This window comes from Silene latifolia, chromosome X (assembly GCF_048544455.1).
Source record: "Silene latifolia isolate original U9 population chromosome X, ASM4854445v1, whole genome shotgun sequence".
In the NCBI taxonomy this organism is placed as follows: Eukaryota; Viridiplantae; Streptophyta; class Magnoliopsida; order Caryophyllales; family Caryophyllaceae; genus Silene; species Silene latifolia.
In genome coordinates this window covers 146,076,035-146,088,562 of record NC_133537.1, presented here as the reverse complement: position 1 = coordinate 146,088,562, position 12,528 = coordinate 146,076,035, and the positions used below count along the sequence as shown (strand labels likewise).

General features: G+C 38.3%; 1 protein-coding gene across 2 annotated transcripts in view; it reads right to left on the bottom strand.

Moving 5' to 3' along the window:
- Positions 1-930: 930 nt before the first annotated feature.
- LOC141623659 (HVA22-like protein a) overlaps positions 931-12,528 on the bottom strand; it is a 32,887-nt gene continuing 21,289 nt past the window's right edge. For both annotated transcript variants that reach the window (XM_074439781.1, XM_074439779.1), the window contains one exon: positions 931-1,193. In XM_074439781.1, coding sequence (XP_074295882.1) covers positions 1,104-1,193 — 90 coding nt within the window. In that variant the 3' untranslated portion in view covers positions 931-1,103. The remainder of the gene's footprint in view (positions 1,194-12,528) is intronic.

Here is a 12,528-nt window from a genome sequence, read left to right as displayed (position 1 = left end):
CTGGAGTTGATAGTGCCCTGGCGGCACAGCTAGAGACTATTTCTGCCTAGATTGCTGAGATAAAGACTACCCAATCATTGGGTAGTAAGGAGAGAGTTCATGCTATGAGTCAGCAAGTAGAGGAGTCTTGTGCTAGATGCGGTTTAGATGGTCACAAAGTGCAAAATTGTATGAGCACATTAGAGCGAGTTAATGCCTTTCAAAGCTTATAGACAAGGTGCACAAGGTACACCTTTCTCCAACTTTTACAATGAAAGAACGAAGGAACATCCGTTCCTTCAATGGTCTAGTCAGAATGTGCAAAACCCGCAGCAGTCACAACCGCAAAAGAATACTTATATCCCTCCCAACAATCGTGGTAATCAACCGCCAGGGGGATATCAGAGGCAAAATCAAGGAGGTCAGCAGTTCAACAATCAATATCAACAGCCTCCTCAGCAAACTCCTCAACAAATTCCTCAACAAGCTCCGAACAATGAAATGGCAGAGTTGCGCAATCTTTTGCAACAAACTTTGTCAATGCAGCTGAAGCAGACGGCTCAAATTTCTGAGCCGATTGCCCATAACAAGATGCTAGATAATCAAGTGGCTCAGATGGCACTTCAAAACCCATCAAAATAGGCCGTAGGTCTTCCTCCTCAAGGTAAACAAGCTCACAAGCAAGCTAATGTCATTCAGCTGAGGAGCGGTACTTCTTATGCGAATCCCGACCTACAAAGCCTTGAGAATGAAGTGCCCATTACTGTTGATAAAGTCCCTTATATGCATCCCAAAGGATTGGGTAATTTGGAGCTTAGTGATGATGAAAAAGAACCTGACGAAGTTGAAACATGTGACACCCTCACTTATCGCGGAAAAGTAAACACGTAATTCTAGAATAAAACTGCATGGATATGTTTGTAATAGGTTCAATTGGGTAAAAACCTGTAATTTTAAAACCTGAACCTGTTATAAAGATATCCAAATTGGAAGGTGTCAAACATACAAGGTCTAACTAGAAGTGTCATCACATAACCATCGCTAAAGTCGCGAATAGCAAATTATACAACCAAATGTAAAGAGGGAGACATATGTCCCTAAAATGTATGTGACATAAAAAGTGTTTAAGGGTCACAATGAAATAAAGCCAATCTAGGTTCCAAGGTTACTTTGCTCGCTAGCTCGTCCATGTACACCATATATGCATCACCTACCTGTCATTCGCATTTTATACAAATACGAAAGCCACAGTCAGTGGGGAGTAACTCCGAGTTCTCCCGTAAAATGTCATAATTAATATAACATGTAAACATAAGAATATGAATATGAATAACACATAGCCTTAGCATATAAATGCTAGACAATCGTGCTTATCATGTGAACAACAATATAACACCACATAGTCCTAGCATGTGAATACTAGACCGACTCAAACTATACTATCATGTGAGTCAAATAACACACGGGAATCCAAACTCTATCAACCATAGCCGGCTTGCATCTCACCTTCTATGATTCATAGAATCACCATACAAGAAAGGACAATATATCAAAGACAGGCATAAGTTCTTAGTACGGTCAATAGTCACTCAGAACTCAGTCTATACCACGAGGTAGGGAAGGTAATCGAACCGGTATCTTGGCTCAGAGGTTCTATCAAAACATGGCCAAGACACAACACAACCCTAGCCTAAAATCTGCGCAGACCTAGACATGCGGATACACACCACCGCACCCAAGACCCACAATTTTTCTAAAACAAAGTGAGTACCCTAAGGAGTCCACCAAAGGGTTGGCTAGTACTTGAGCTGACCACTTACTATCAAAATAAGTAACGAGGTCATGCCCCAACTTGGATATAATCCCACCAAGTCAGGAACACAGAGGCTATCAAGCAGTGAACATATACTCGTCAAAGACTATAATGGCCTATCTATAATGAAGGCCGAAATACTCACCTAGGACCTAGTCCCAGCTTGAATATTTTAGCCCACACCACACAAGACAAGTAGGATACCCAATTCAGCTGACAATCCAACAATATCTCCAATATCAATAATAATCCAAATTCCAGCTAAGCATAAATATATAAATCGTTAAATGATGTAATTAAATTCAAAATAGCAATTAAAAGAATTTTATCCAACTTAATAAAATACGGGGTGTTACAAAACACGAGCTGACGATAAAAGTAAAAAAGACGAAGAAGCTGAACCTGCAGAGGTTCCTCGATCGAGTCACAGGCGACTCGATCGAGGATCCAGACAGCTCGATCGAGTCACCCCTGGCTCGATCGAGGAACCAAAATCGACAGCTGACGGTGTTTCAAAGTTGTTTCTAAGGTCAAGCAAGCCGAGCCCATAACCATTGCACTACCTTTTCCTCATCGACAACAAAAATCCAAGCTGGATAAGCAGTTCGGTAAGTTTATGGAGGTCGTGAAGAATCTACAGGTAAGTGTCCCTTTTACTGAATTAATTACTCAAGTGCTTGCTTACGAAATTCATGAAGGAGATTTTGACAAGGAAGAGATCCTTTGACGCGGTGGAAACTATTGCTTACACTCAGAAGTGCAGTGCCATGTTGCCAATTAATTCACCACCAAAATTAAAGGATCCAGGAAGTTTTTCTATCCCTTGTCAAATTGGTCATCTTTTTATTAGTAAAGCTCTTTGCGATTTAGGAGCTAGTGTCAGCGTTATGCCTTATTCTATTTGTAAGAAATTAAATATGGGTCCGTTGACAGTTACTAATATGACACTGCAGATGGCCGATAGAACTGTTAAACACCCATTGGGGGTGTTAGAGGATGTTCCCGTTCGTATTGGGAAGTTTTTCATCCCCGTTGATTTCGTTGTCATGGACATGGCTGAAGACAACCAAATCCCTATCATCTTGCGCAGACCGTTTTTACATACTGCGGGGGCGGTTATAGATGTTAGGCAAGGGGGATTGACCTTAGCTGTGGGGGATGATACGATTATATTTAACTTGGAAAAAGCATTGAAAAACCCCATGATAGAAGAGACTTGTCATAGTATAGATGTTGTTGATTTTACTATTGATGAGTGTCTTCCTATGTGTTTGGACAGGGATCTTCTGGAGATTGCCCTGGTTTCTAATCCAGCTGATCAGACGGGTTCATGGAGTCCAGAAGTTCATCGGATTGAGAAGCTTCTAACTGGAGAAGAATGCCCACATCAGAAGGTATATAGTTTGGGTGTTACACCTAAGGTAACTGGGGTAAAGAAACCTGAATTAAAACCTCTTCCCTCTCATCTCAAATATGAATTTCTTGATGACTGTGAAATGAACCCAGTGATTGTCAATGCTAGCCTAATGAAGGTCAACTATCTCGCTTTGTTGACTGTTTTGAGAACTCATAAAAAGGCAATTGGGTATAGCATTGATGATCTGAAAGGTATTAGTCCTGATTTTTGCATGCACCGAATTCATTTGGAAGAAGGCCACAAGCCTAGTGCACAGGGTCAGAGACGACTAAATCCTCCAATGCATGAGGTGGTAAGAAAAGAGGTACAGAAATTACTTGATGCTGGTATTATTTTCTCTATATCTGATTCTAAATGGGTCAGTCCTGTCCAAGTTGTACCTAAGAAGGGAGGTACTACAGTAGTGAAAAATGATAAGAATGAATTGATTGCTACTAGACTTGTTACAGGGTGGAGGATGTGCATTGATTATAGGAAGTTGAACACGGCCACTAAAAAGGACCATTTCCCACTTCCTTACATTGACCAAATGTTAGAGAGACTAGCATGTCATAGTTATTTCTGTTACTTAGATGGCTACTCCGGTTTCTTTCAGATACCCATACATCCTGACGATCAGGAAAAGACCACTTTCACATGTCCATATGGTGTATTTGCTTATAGGAGGATGCCCTTTGGTTTATGTAACGCTCCTGCTACCTTTCAGCGTTGTATGATGGCCATATTTTCTGATTACATAGAGTCTATTATGGAAGTCTTTATGGATGATTTCAGTGTATATGGTACTGATTTTGATATTTGTTTGAGAAACTTGACTAAGGTTTTGCAGCGCTGTGAGGAGAGCAACCTTGTTCTCAACTGGGAGAAGTGCCACTTCATGGTTACTGAAGGGGTGGTACTCGGTCACTTGGTGTCAGGTAAGGGTATTCAAGTGGACAAAGCTAAGGTTGAGGTAATTGAGCAACTCCCGTACCCGGTTAATGTTAAAAGTGTGCGTAGTTTCCTTGGTCATACAGGGTTTTATCGCCGCTTTATTAAGGATTTTTCCAAAATTGCTTAACCTCTAACCCGGCTACTCCATAAAGATACACCTTTTGTGTTTACTGACGAATGTGTTAAGTCCTTTGACAGGATTAAACAAGCTCTTATCTCAGCTCCTATTATCCGATCTCCGGATTGGAGCCTTCCTTTTGAGATTATGTGCGATGCCAGTGACTATGCAGTCGAAGCTGTTTTGGGGCAGCGAAAGGACAAGGTGTTACATGCCATTTACTATGCAAGCAAGACTCTTGATGATGCACAAATTAACTATGCTACTACGGAGAAGGAGCTTCTTGCAGTTGTCTATTCTTTAAACAAATTTAAAGCTTATCTTGTTGGTTCTAAAGTTATTGTTCATACTGACCATGCAGCTTTGAAATATCTTTTAACCAAACAAGAGGCTAAACCTAGACTTATTAGATGGATTTTGTTGTTACAGGAATTTGATTTAGAAATCCGTGATAAGTCCGTGCTTGAAAATGTTGTTGCAGATCATTTATCTAGGCTGAGATTTGCAGGAAGAGAGATCTTGCCCATTGATGACTCTTTTCCGGATGACCAATCATTAGTTGTAGTGCAAATACTCCATGGTTTGCAGATTATGCCAATTATTTGGTGGGAGGTATGCTTCCTCCTGATCTTTCTTATCAGCAGAAGAAGAGGTTTTTGCATGACGTGAAGCGATATTTCTGGGACGACCCATATCTGTTCCGGGAGTGCGCAGACGGTATCTACAGACGATGTATTCCAGAGGGTGAGGTACGTGCCATCCTTTCTCATTGTCACTCTTCTTCTTATGGAGGTCATCATGGTCCTTCTAGGACATTTGCTAAGGTAATGCAATCGGGTTTTTATTGGCCTACTATCTTGAAGGATGCTACTACTTTTGTCCGTTCTTGTGATGCATGTCAAAGGACGGGCAATATCTCGCAAAGGCATGAGATGCCTCAAACTGGAATCTTCGAAGTGGAGATTTTTGATGTTTGGGGCATTGATTACCAAGGGCCATTCCCTACTTCTCATGGGAATCGATAATTTAGTAGTCAGAGATTATGTTTCTAAATGGGTGGAGGCAATTGCCACCCCCACTTGTGATGCTCAATCTGTTGTTAAGCTATTTCAGAAGATTATCTTTCCACGGTTTGGAGTGCCTCGCGCAGTGATCAGTGAAGAGGCAAGCATTTCAATGAGCGTCATCTTAATTCTCTCATGAAGAAGTATGGCGTTACACACCGCAGAGGATTGGCATATCATCCTCAAACCAGTGGACAAGTAGACAACAGAGAGCTGAAACAAATCTTGGAAAAGGTAGTAAGCAAGAACAGAAAGGATTGGAGTCGGAAGCTCGATGACACTTTGTGGGCTTACCGTACTGCATTCAAGACCCCGATTGGAGCATCACCGTACCGACTAGTCTATGGCAAGTCTTGCCATTTACCTGTGGAGCTCGAGTACAAGGCTATGTGGGCCATAAAGGAGCTGAATATGGATCCCTCACTTTGGCGGGTGAGAAACGATGATGCGGTTGAATGAGCTTGATGAGTTTCGATTGCATGCCTATGATGATGCTCGAGTGTATAAGGAGCGAACGAAGAAGTGGCATGACAAGCATATTTTGCCAAGGGAATTTCATGTTGGTGAGAAAGTTCTCTTATTTAACTCTCGTTTGCGTTTGTTTCCGTGTAAGTGAAGAGTAGATGGTCCGGACCGTTCACTGTAGCTGATGTAAACAAGTTTGGGTCAGTTACACTGCAAACTGACAAAGGGGAAATCTTCAAAGTGAATGGGCAACGATTGAAGATCTACCATGAAGGAGCGTATGTCGGAGTGATAGAGGCTTTGGACCTCTATGCCATTGATTCTTCTCACTAATGAAGAATTACGGTCGTGCGGGACCGCATAAACCAGCGCTACCGAGAGGCAGCTCGGATTTTGTAAATTATTAGTTTGTAATTAGGATTTCAAATTTAAGTTTTTGTTATTACTTTTATGTTTTCCTTGAACTTTGAGAGATGAGGAGAGGGTACTTGATATGCTCTCAAGTAATATTTGCAGGAATTTGACGGAATTTGAAGTTATGAGTGACAAATGACGAAAGACAAGGCTAGCATCAACTTCCTCGATCGAGCCAGACGCGACTCGATCGAGGAATCTATCAGCTCGATCGAGCCAGGAGCGACTCGATCGAGGCACCAGTGAAGAATTTTAAAAAGTTTAAAACGAAATTTGGCTAGTCAGGAATTTGGTTCCTCGATCGAGCCAGGCGCGACTCGATCGAGGATCCAAAATAAACCGGGTTCCGCGTTTTTCTTTAACCGGTTTTATGCTTTCATTACTCTAACTTCTTTCAATTCCCTTCTTCTTTTCGTGCCTTCTTCCTGCATTATTCATCTTCTATTACTCTTTCTATCTTCATTCATCATCATTCATCATCAAATCTTACTTAAAACTTGTGTTTAATTGCTTATTACTTGTTTGCATCACTCTCTTGTGCTTATTTTCGCGATTCATTGCTATTTTTGCTAAGGTATGTCCCGAAATTTGCCTAATTTGTCTCGAAATTTCTGAAATTCCTTGCTTATAACTTGAGTTTATTGTATTAAATCTTCCATTGCTAGTATACAATTGCTATTTCCTTGCTTTCTAGCCCCTTAATTGTTGAAATTCATGCCTAATTTGCTAATTTGGGAATTAGGGTTCTTCAAAATCCGGGTAGAAATTATGCATTAAATTGGTTAGAAATTGTGTTCTTATGCTTGGATTCTTCATTATTTGATACATACTCATGTTCCCCTAACTTTTTCGATGCTTTAATTGTGATTTTGAGTCTTAAAACTTGATTTTTTGACCCATTTATGCCAAAAAACGGGACTGTTTTTATGCTATGGTTGAATATGATCGTTTACTTGTCTTTTATGTAGACAATGTCGACTTCTAGGCAAGGAAATAAGAGGACTCGAGAAAGGAGAGCCCCGGTTCAGAAACCCGAGGTGATTCCCGAAGAAGTTGTGTCTTCGGAGGATGACTTGTCTCCTTTGGACGATTACCCATTCATCGAATTCCGTGACAAAGCACAAAAGGACAGGTTCGAGTATCTGTTAACTAAATCTATGAGTGCCACTCGATGCGTGGATAGGAAAATTTTGCGAACATTGAAGATAGATGACATTATGTTTGGCATGTTCAATGAGATAGGGTTACAGGGTCTTTTCACACTCCATGAATTATCTTACCCTGCTTTAACTCTCGAGTTTCTGAGCTCATTTACTTACTTTCCCAGTGATCATCTTATCAAGTTTCGATTGCTTAATGTAGAACGGTCCTTAACCTTTGACCGTCTGTCAGATATTCTGGGAATAGATAAGCATACAGACGGAGACTTGTACGGTGTTGGTGGGCTGTCCGCTATTCGATATTTTCCATTGTTTACCGGTTATGCGGATGTCAGTGCTATGGCTTTGTTGGACGTCCAACACGTTTGTCTTCGTTTATTTTTGAGGTATTTGAGCTATTTGTTGTATGGCCGGCACGACAAGAGCAAGACCTCCACTATTTGAGGTCTTAATACTTGCTAGTTACTTGAATTCTTATCGGGAGGAGACATTCCAGTTCTCTCCCTTTGCTCTTATGTGCTCGGCTTTTGACAGGATGATTGGGAGGTATGGGAACCTTGATTGTGGTGCTCTTGTCACCAAGATAGCTAGGGCTGTTTGTGATTTTGAGGGTGATGACCCCTATGAGCCCATGGATGACCATGAGCCACTTGTTGATGATGACCACCTTCGTTATGAAATTTCTTATATTGACATCAAGAATGGGAAGGACCATTACTGGAGGGTCCGGGGCGAGTCTTACATGCTTCTACCTTGCGCCCGTTTACCTGCTGTCGACCCCCTTGAGGACTCAAAATTTAGTCTTCACTAATAATTTGACCATAATTAACCAATATTTTATAAAATTGTTCATAAATGGTCCAAAATTACAAAAATAAGCTATTAAACTTCAAATAAATCACAAAATTTCAAATAAATTCAAAATTTGAAATTTAAACTCATGAACATTCTGGAAAAATTCCATGACACTCATAATGTTCAAAATTTTAGGTTAAAAATTTCGAAATTTTTCCGGAAAAACAATGTTGCGGTTTATCGATTTTTAATAAAATAATCATAAAAACACGGAAAAAATTATTCTCACTAACTTTTCAATTTTATATCTGAAAAAGATAATAAAATGCAACATTATACGTTTTTCCTAAGTCATAGATTATGTTTTATTAATTTTCCACTAATAATGTCACTATTTATGCTATTTTTCTTCAAAAATTCATAAATCATGCAAAAAGACTTCTTTATAGCCAATTATTTTACACACATCTTGTAAAATTGCATGTGACAACATATTAATTTTCTATGACCAGATTCGAAATTTAACTCATATTAACCTATTTTTCACTTAAATCCGAATTTAATAATGAGAAATTCATTTTTCGAGCATAACAAGTCCAAAAATTATGAAAATTTACAGGTTATCTCAAAATAATATATGTAACAACATATCCAAAAACCAACTGAAAATTCGAAGTATAGCTAATTTTAGACCAAAAATGACATTTTTACTCATAAAATCACATTTAAATGTCATTATAGTGAAATATGAACAATAAAAATCCGAAAAATTAACCAAAATATCCTAAAACATTTTAGGACCAGAAATATTAACATGCATGGATTAATTTCGTGATATCTCATAATAACACAAATTTTACAAGTTTTATTTGTTATTCTTATAACTCGGAAAAACTTTTAACCAATTTGCATGCAAACAACCGTGGCTCTTGATACCGATTGAAGGAAATGTAGATTCATATACATACTAACATACTCATATATGTCGAAATTAATTTGTCATAAAATTAAATGTGGATTTTATGCATGCAAACAATATAATAAAAGAGAAGAAATCATATCCTTACATTGAAATTTCGGTTCAAATGGGCACAAAAGAAATCTCCTTTTCTTTTGTTCTTGAGCTTTCCTTAATGGAAGAACAAGATCCAAGTGTAGGATCTCTCCTTAGGAATAATACCCAAAGCTAACTCTTAATCTAATTAATATTATTTGAGCTAGTATAATATTAATCTTAGTGAAAAATTGAACCAAAATTGTTTGGTTTTTACTCTCTAAAACCGGTTAGAGGAGAGGGATTTTTAGAGGTTTTTCTCTTTCTAAAAATATTTTTGAAGTAAGAATGAATGAATATCTACAATCTTGCATGTAGTGTATATTCAAAAATAAAAGACAAAACTCTTTTTCTTTTTCTTTTGTGAACCGTGTAAGAGGAGAGGAGAGGGGAAGAAAAAGACCCAATGCATGCATTAGTTTGCCTTCACAAGGTAAATAGGGTTGCATGGCTACTCTCCTATTTTAATCATTATGTTTACCACTAATTGTAAACACAATATTAATCCTAATCCTCCTCCAAATTTTCGGCACATGTATAATATGGATTCCATATTATTTTTGTCAATTGTCAATATGTCACATGTTACATGTCACATAAATTTGTTATGTATTTTTAACATATTAAAAATCAACGTATTATCAAAAATACGTCACATACAAAAAATCGACTTAGTAATATCATAATTACTTGTACCAAAATTTTACCAATTTATAAATCGCATTTATAATGATTCATTCAAATCCAATCGTTTCTTTAAACAATAATTTCATCCGAGTAATAATACAATTCGATTACTCAGACCGTATCTTATTTAATCACATTTCAATTTGATACGTAAATTTTACTTCCAAAATCGTCCGTCAATTTTTCAAGTAATTTAATTAACTCGTAACATTATACGATTAATTAAATGATCAATTAAGAGTATTGCCCTATAGGTATGACCTAGGGGGTCAACTGATCACCACCGTCACACGACAAGAATGTCAAACTCTAGTCACCAATCATTACCGATATATGTTGACCAGTTGACAGTAAAAATACTTCCCAATTGTATTCTTTAAAATGAGATTTAATAATGATATTTAAATCATATGATCGCACTATTGTTGAGGACACATTTCCCAACAGTCACTCCTACGGAGTTTGGACAGTTTAGCACTGCCTACGGTGCCTTGGGCCGTCCCTTTTACACTCCAGTCCGCCCCCCTCAGCCTTCTTCTGTTTTTGCGGAGGACGCCGGTGTTCCTTGCTCCCAGAGAGGACCGTTTGGTCAGTTTAGTGCTTCTACTTCCGCTGCTGTTGTTCCAGGAGGCAGCCGTGGTAGAGGCCGTGTTAGGAGAGCCACCCGTGGTCGAGGTCATAGTCCTGTTCCTAATCCTGAGCTGATGTCCCTTTATGCGAGATTGATGATTATGATGATGCTGATGGAGCCCAGTAGTGACAGCTGGTCACTACATCCCTCTCTTTCCAGCTGGTTTGGGGGAGGCTACTGCATTACAGCTGGTATTATCTTTCTTGTTTTGTTTTATTGCATTTCCTTTTTCCCTCTTCCCTTTGTTAGTGGTGTCCTATAGGTTGCTGGATTTCTGTGTGACTGCTATGCTGTAGGCGTCACAATGAGGACACTGTGACATTTAGGTTTGGGGGAGTGTGTTTATTTCTGTTGTGTGCTTTTATTTAATATTGTGTGTGAAAAAATTAAAAAAAATTGAAAAATTATAAAATCCAAAAACATGTTTTTATTTATTTTTATTTATTTTGAGTCGAGTCTTGGTGAATTGTATAGCAATGATGATAATTTGCTTTGTCTTTGCATTTGAGTCCCATCTAGTTGTCCATGTACATTGTTTTGACCCGTTAGCTATGATGAACAAAGCTCTTTACTCAAGTCTTGACCGTCACAACATGCCTTATGCCGAGTAGACTTGACTTTATTTTGTTGGTAAACCACATAAATTTATGAGGTCTTTAGAGCTTCCTAGGCCGGGAACATTAATAAACCGGTCTCATTGTAATTTAGGCTGATGAGTGTGGTCTCCTTGTGGAATATGTAATATCAAACTGCATAAGTGTGACATTAGTTTCTTAGCTTTTGCGCGTTCATATGATTAAGTACATGAGGAAAGGCGGTTCTTTTTGTTCAAATATGCCGTACATTACCCAGTTTTTGTTAGCCCGTTTTAACCATGTAGCCATTTTATATCCTATTTCTTAGCTACATTCCAGAATTTGCCTACCTTTTTCGGACAAATCTTGATTGCTTGAGTCCTTATTGTTATAGCTACTTTGGTTGGGTTGGGACTTTTATTGTCATGTGGGTAGTAGCTATCTTTTTGTAGCAATTGTGTGACCTCTTATGTTGAAAAAAGAAGTATTATGAAGCAAAAAAAAAAAAAAAAAAAAAAAAAAAAAAAAGTTTCGAAAAAAAAAGAGAAGAATTCAGAAAAAGAAAAAAGAAAGAAAGAAAAAGAAAAAAAAAAGAAAATTGCTTGCTTCATTAAGTTTTGTTAGGAGGTCGTGTGTGGTAATTACTGGAGTCTAATGCACATTTGGAGAGCCTTTTCATTTCTCTCATATGTTGTCAAAGTTGAGATTATTTCTCCAGTTGGATTTTTGTTTTTATTTATTAGATTTGGCTATTGGTCTAGTGCTGCGACTACCGTCTGAGCCTCACATACTCATACGTGCTTTTGCACAAGCCATTTCTATACCCATGCCACTTTACCACCATTCTGTCTTTGATACATGTACTTGGTCTGTTTCGTGAATGCGTACTAGTTGGAGAATCTCTTATCACGTTAGATTGCATGCATATTTCATAAGTTGAGTGAGAATCTTATTTCTTTCTATCTTACATATATCTCACCCCTTATGAGTGCATGAGTGAAACCGCGAGAATCCAACAAAATTGTCTTGCAAGGTTGAAAAGTATTTGGCTGAGTCTCGGTATCATGTCACATCTTGAGTAAGAGCTGCGTTAGTCTATTACCCGTGCTTTTGACTTTGTTTTATTAGCACAACTTTGGTCATTACTTTGTTATAGATGTGGACAAAAATTTGTATGTGCCTAGACATTTGCTCGAGTTATTCATTCACCATATGTTTGTTTGTTCTTTGTTTGGCTTTGTTTGCTTTGCTTGAGGACAAGCAAAGGTTTGGTTTGGGGGAGTTTGATGTATCACTTTTATATATACTTTTATAGCTCCCTTTATACCATTTTACATACCGTTTCGTGCCTATTATATCATTTATATGCCCTATTTCAATGAATTGTCGATACTGCCGCTATTTTGTGTTTTGATGCAGAAAT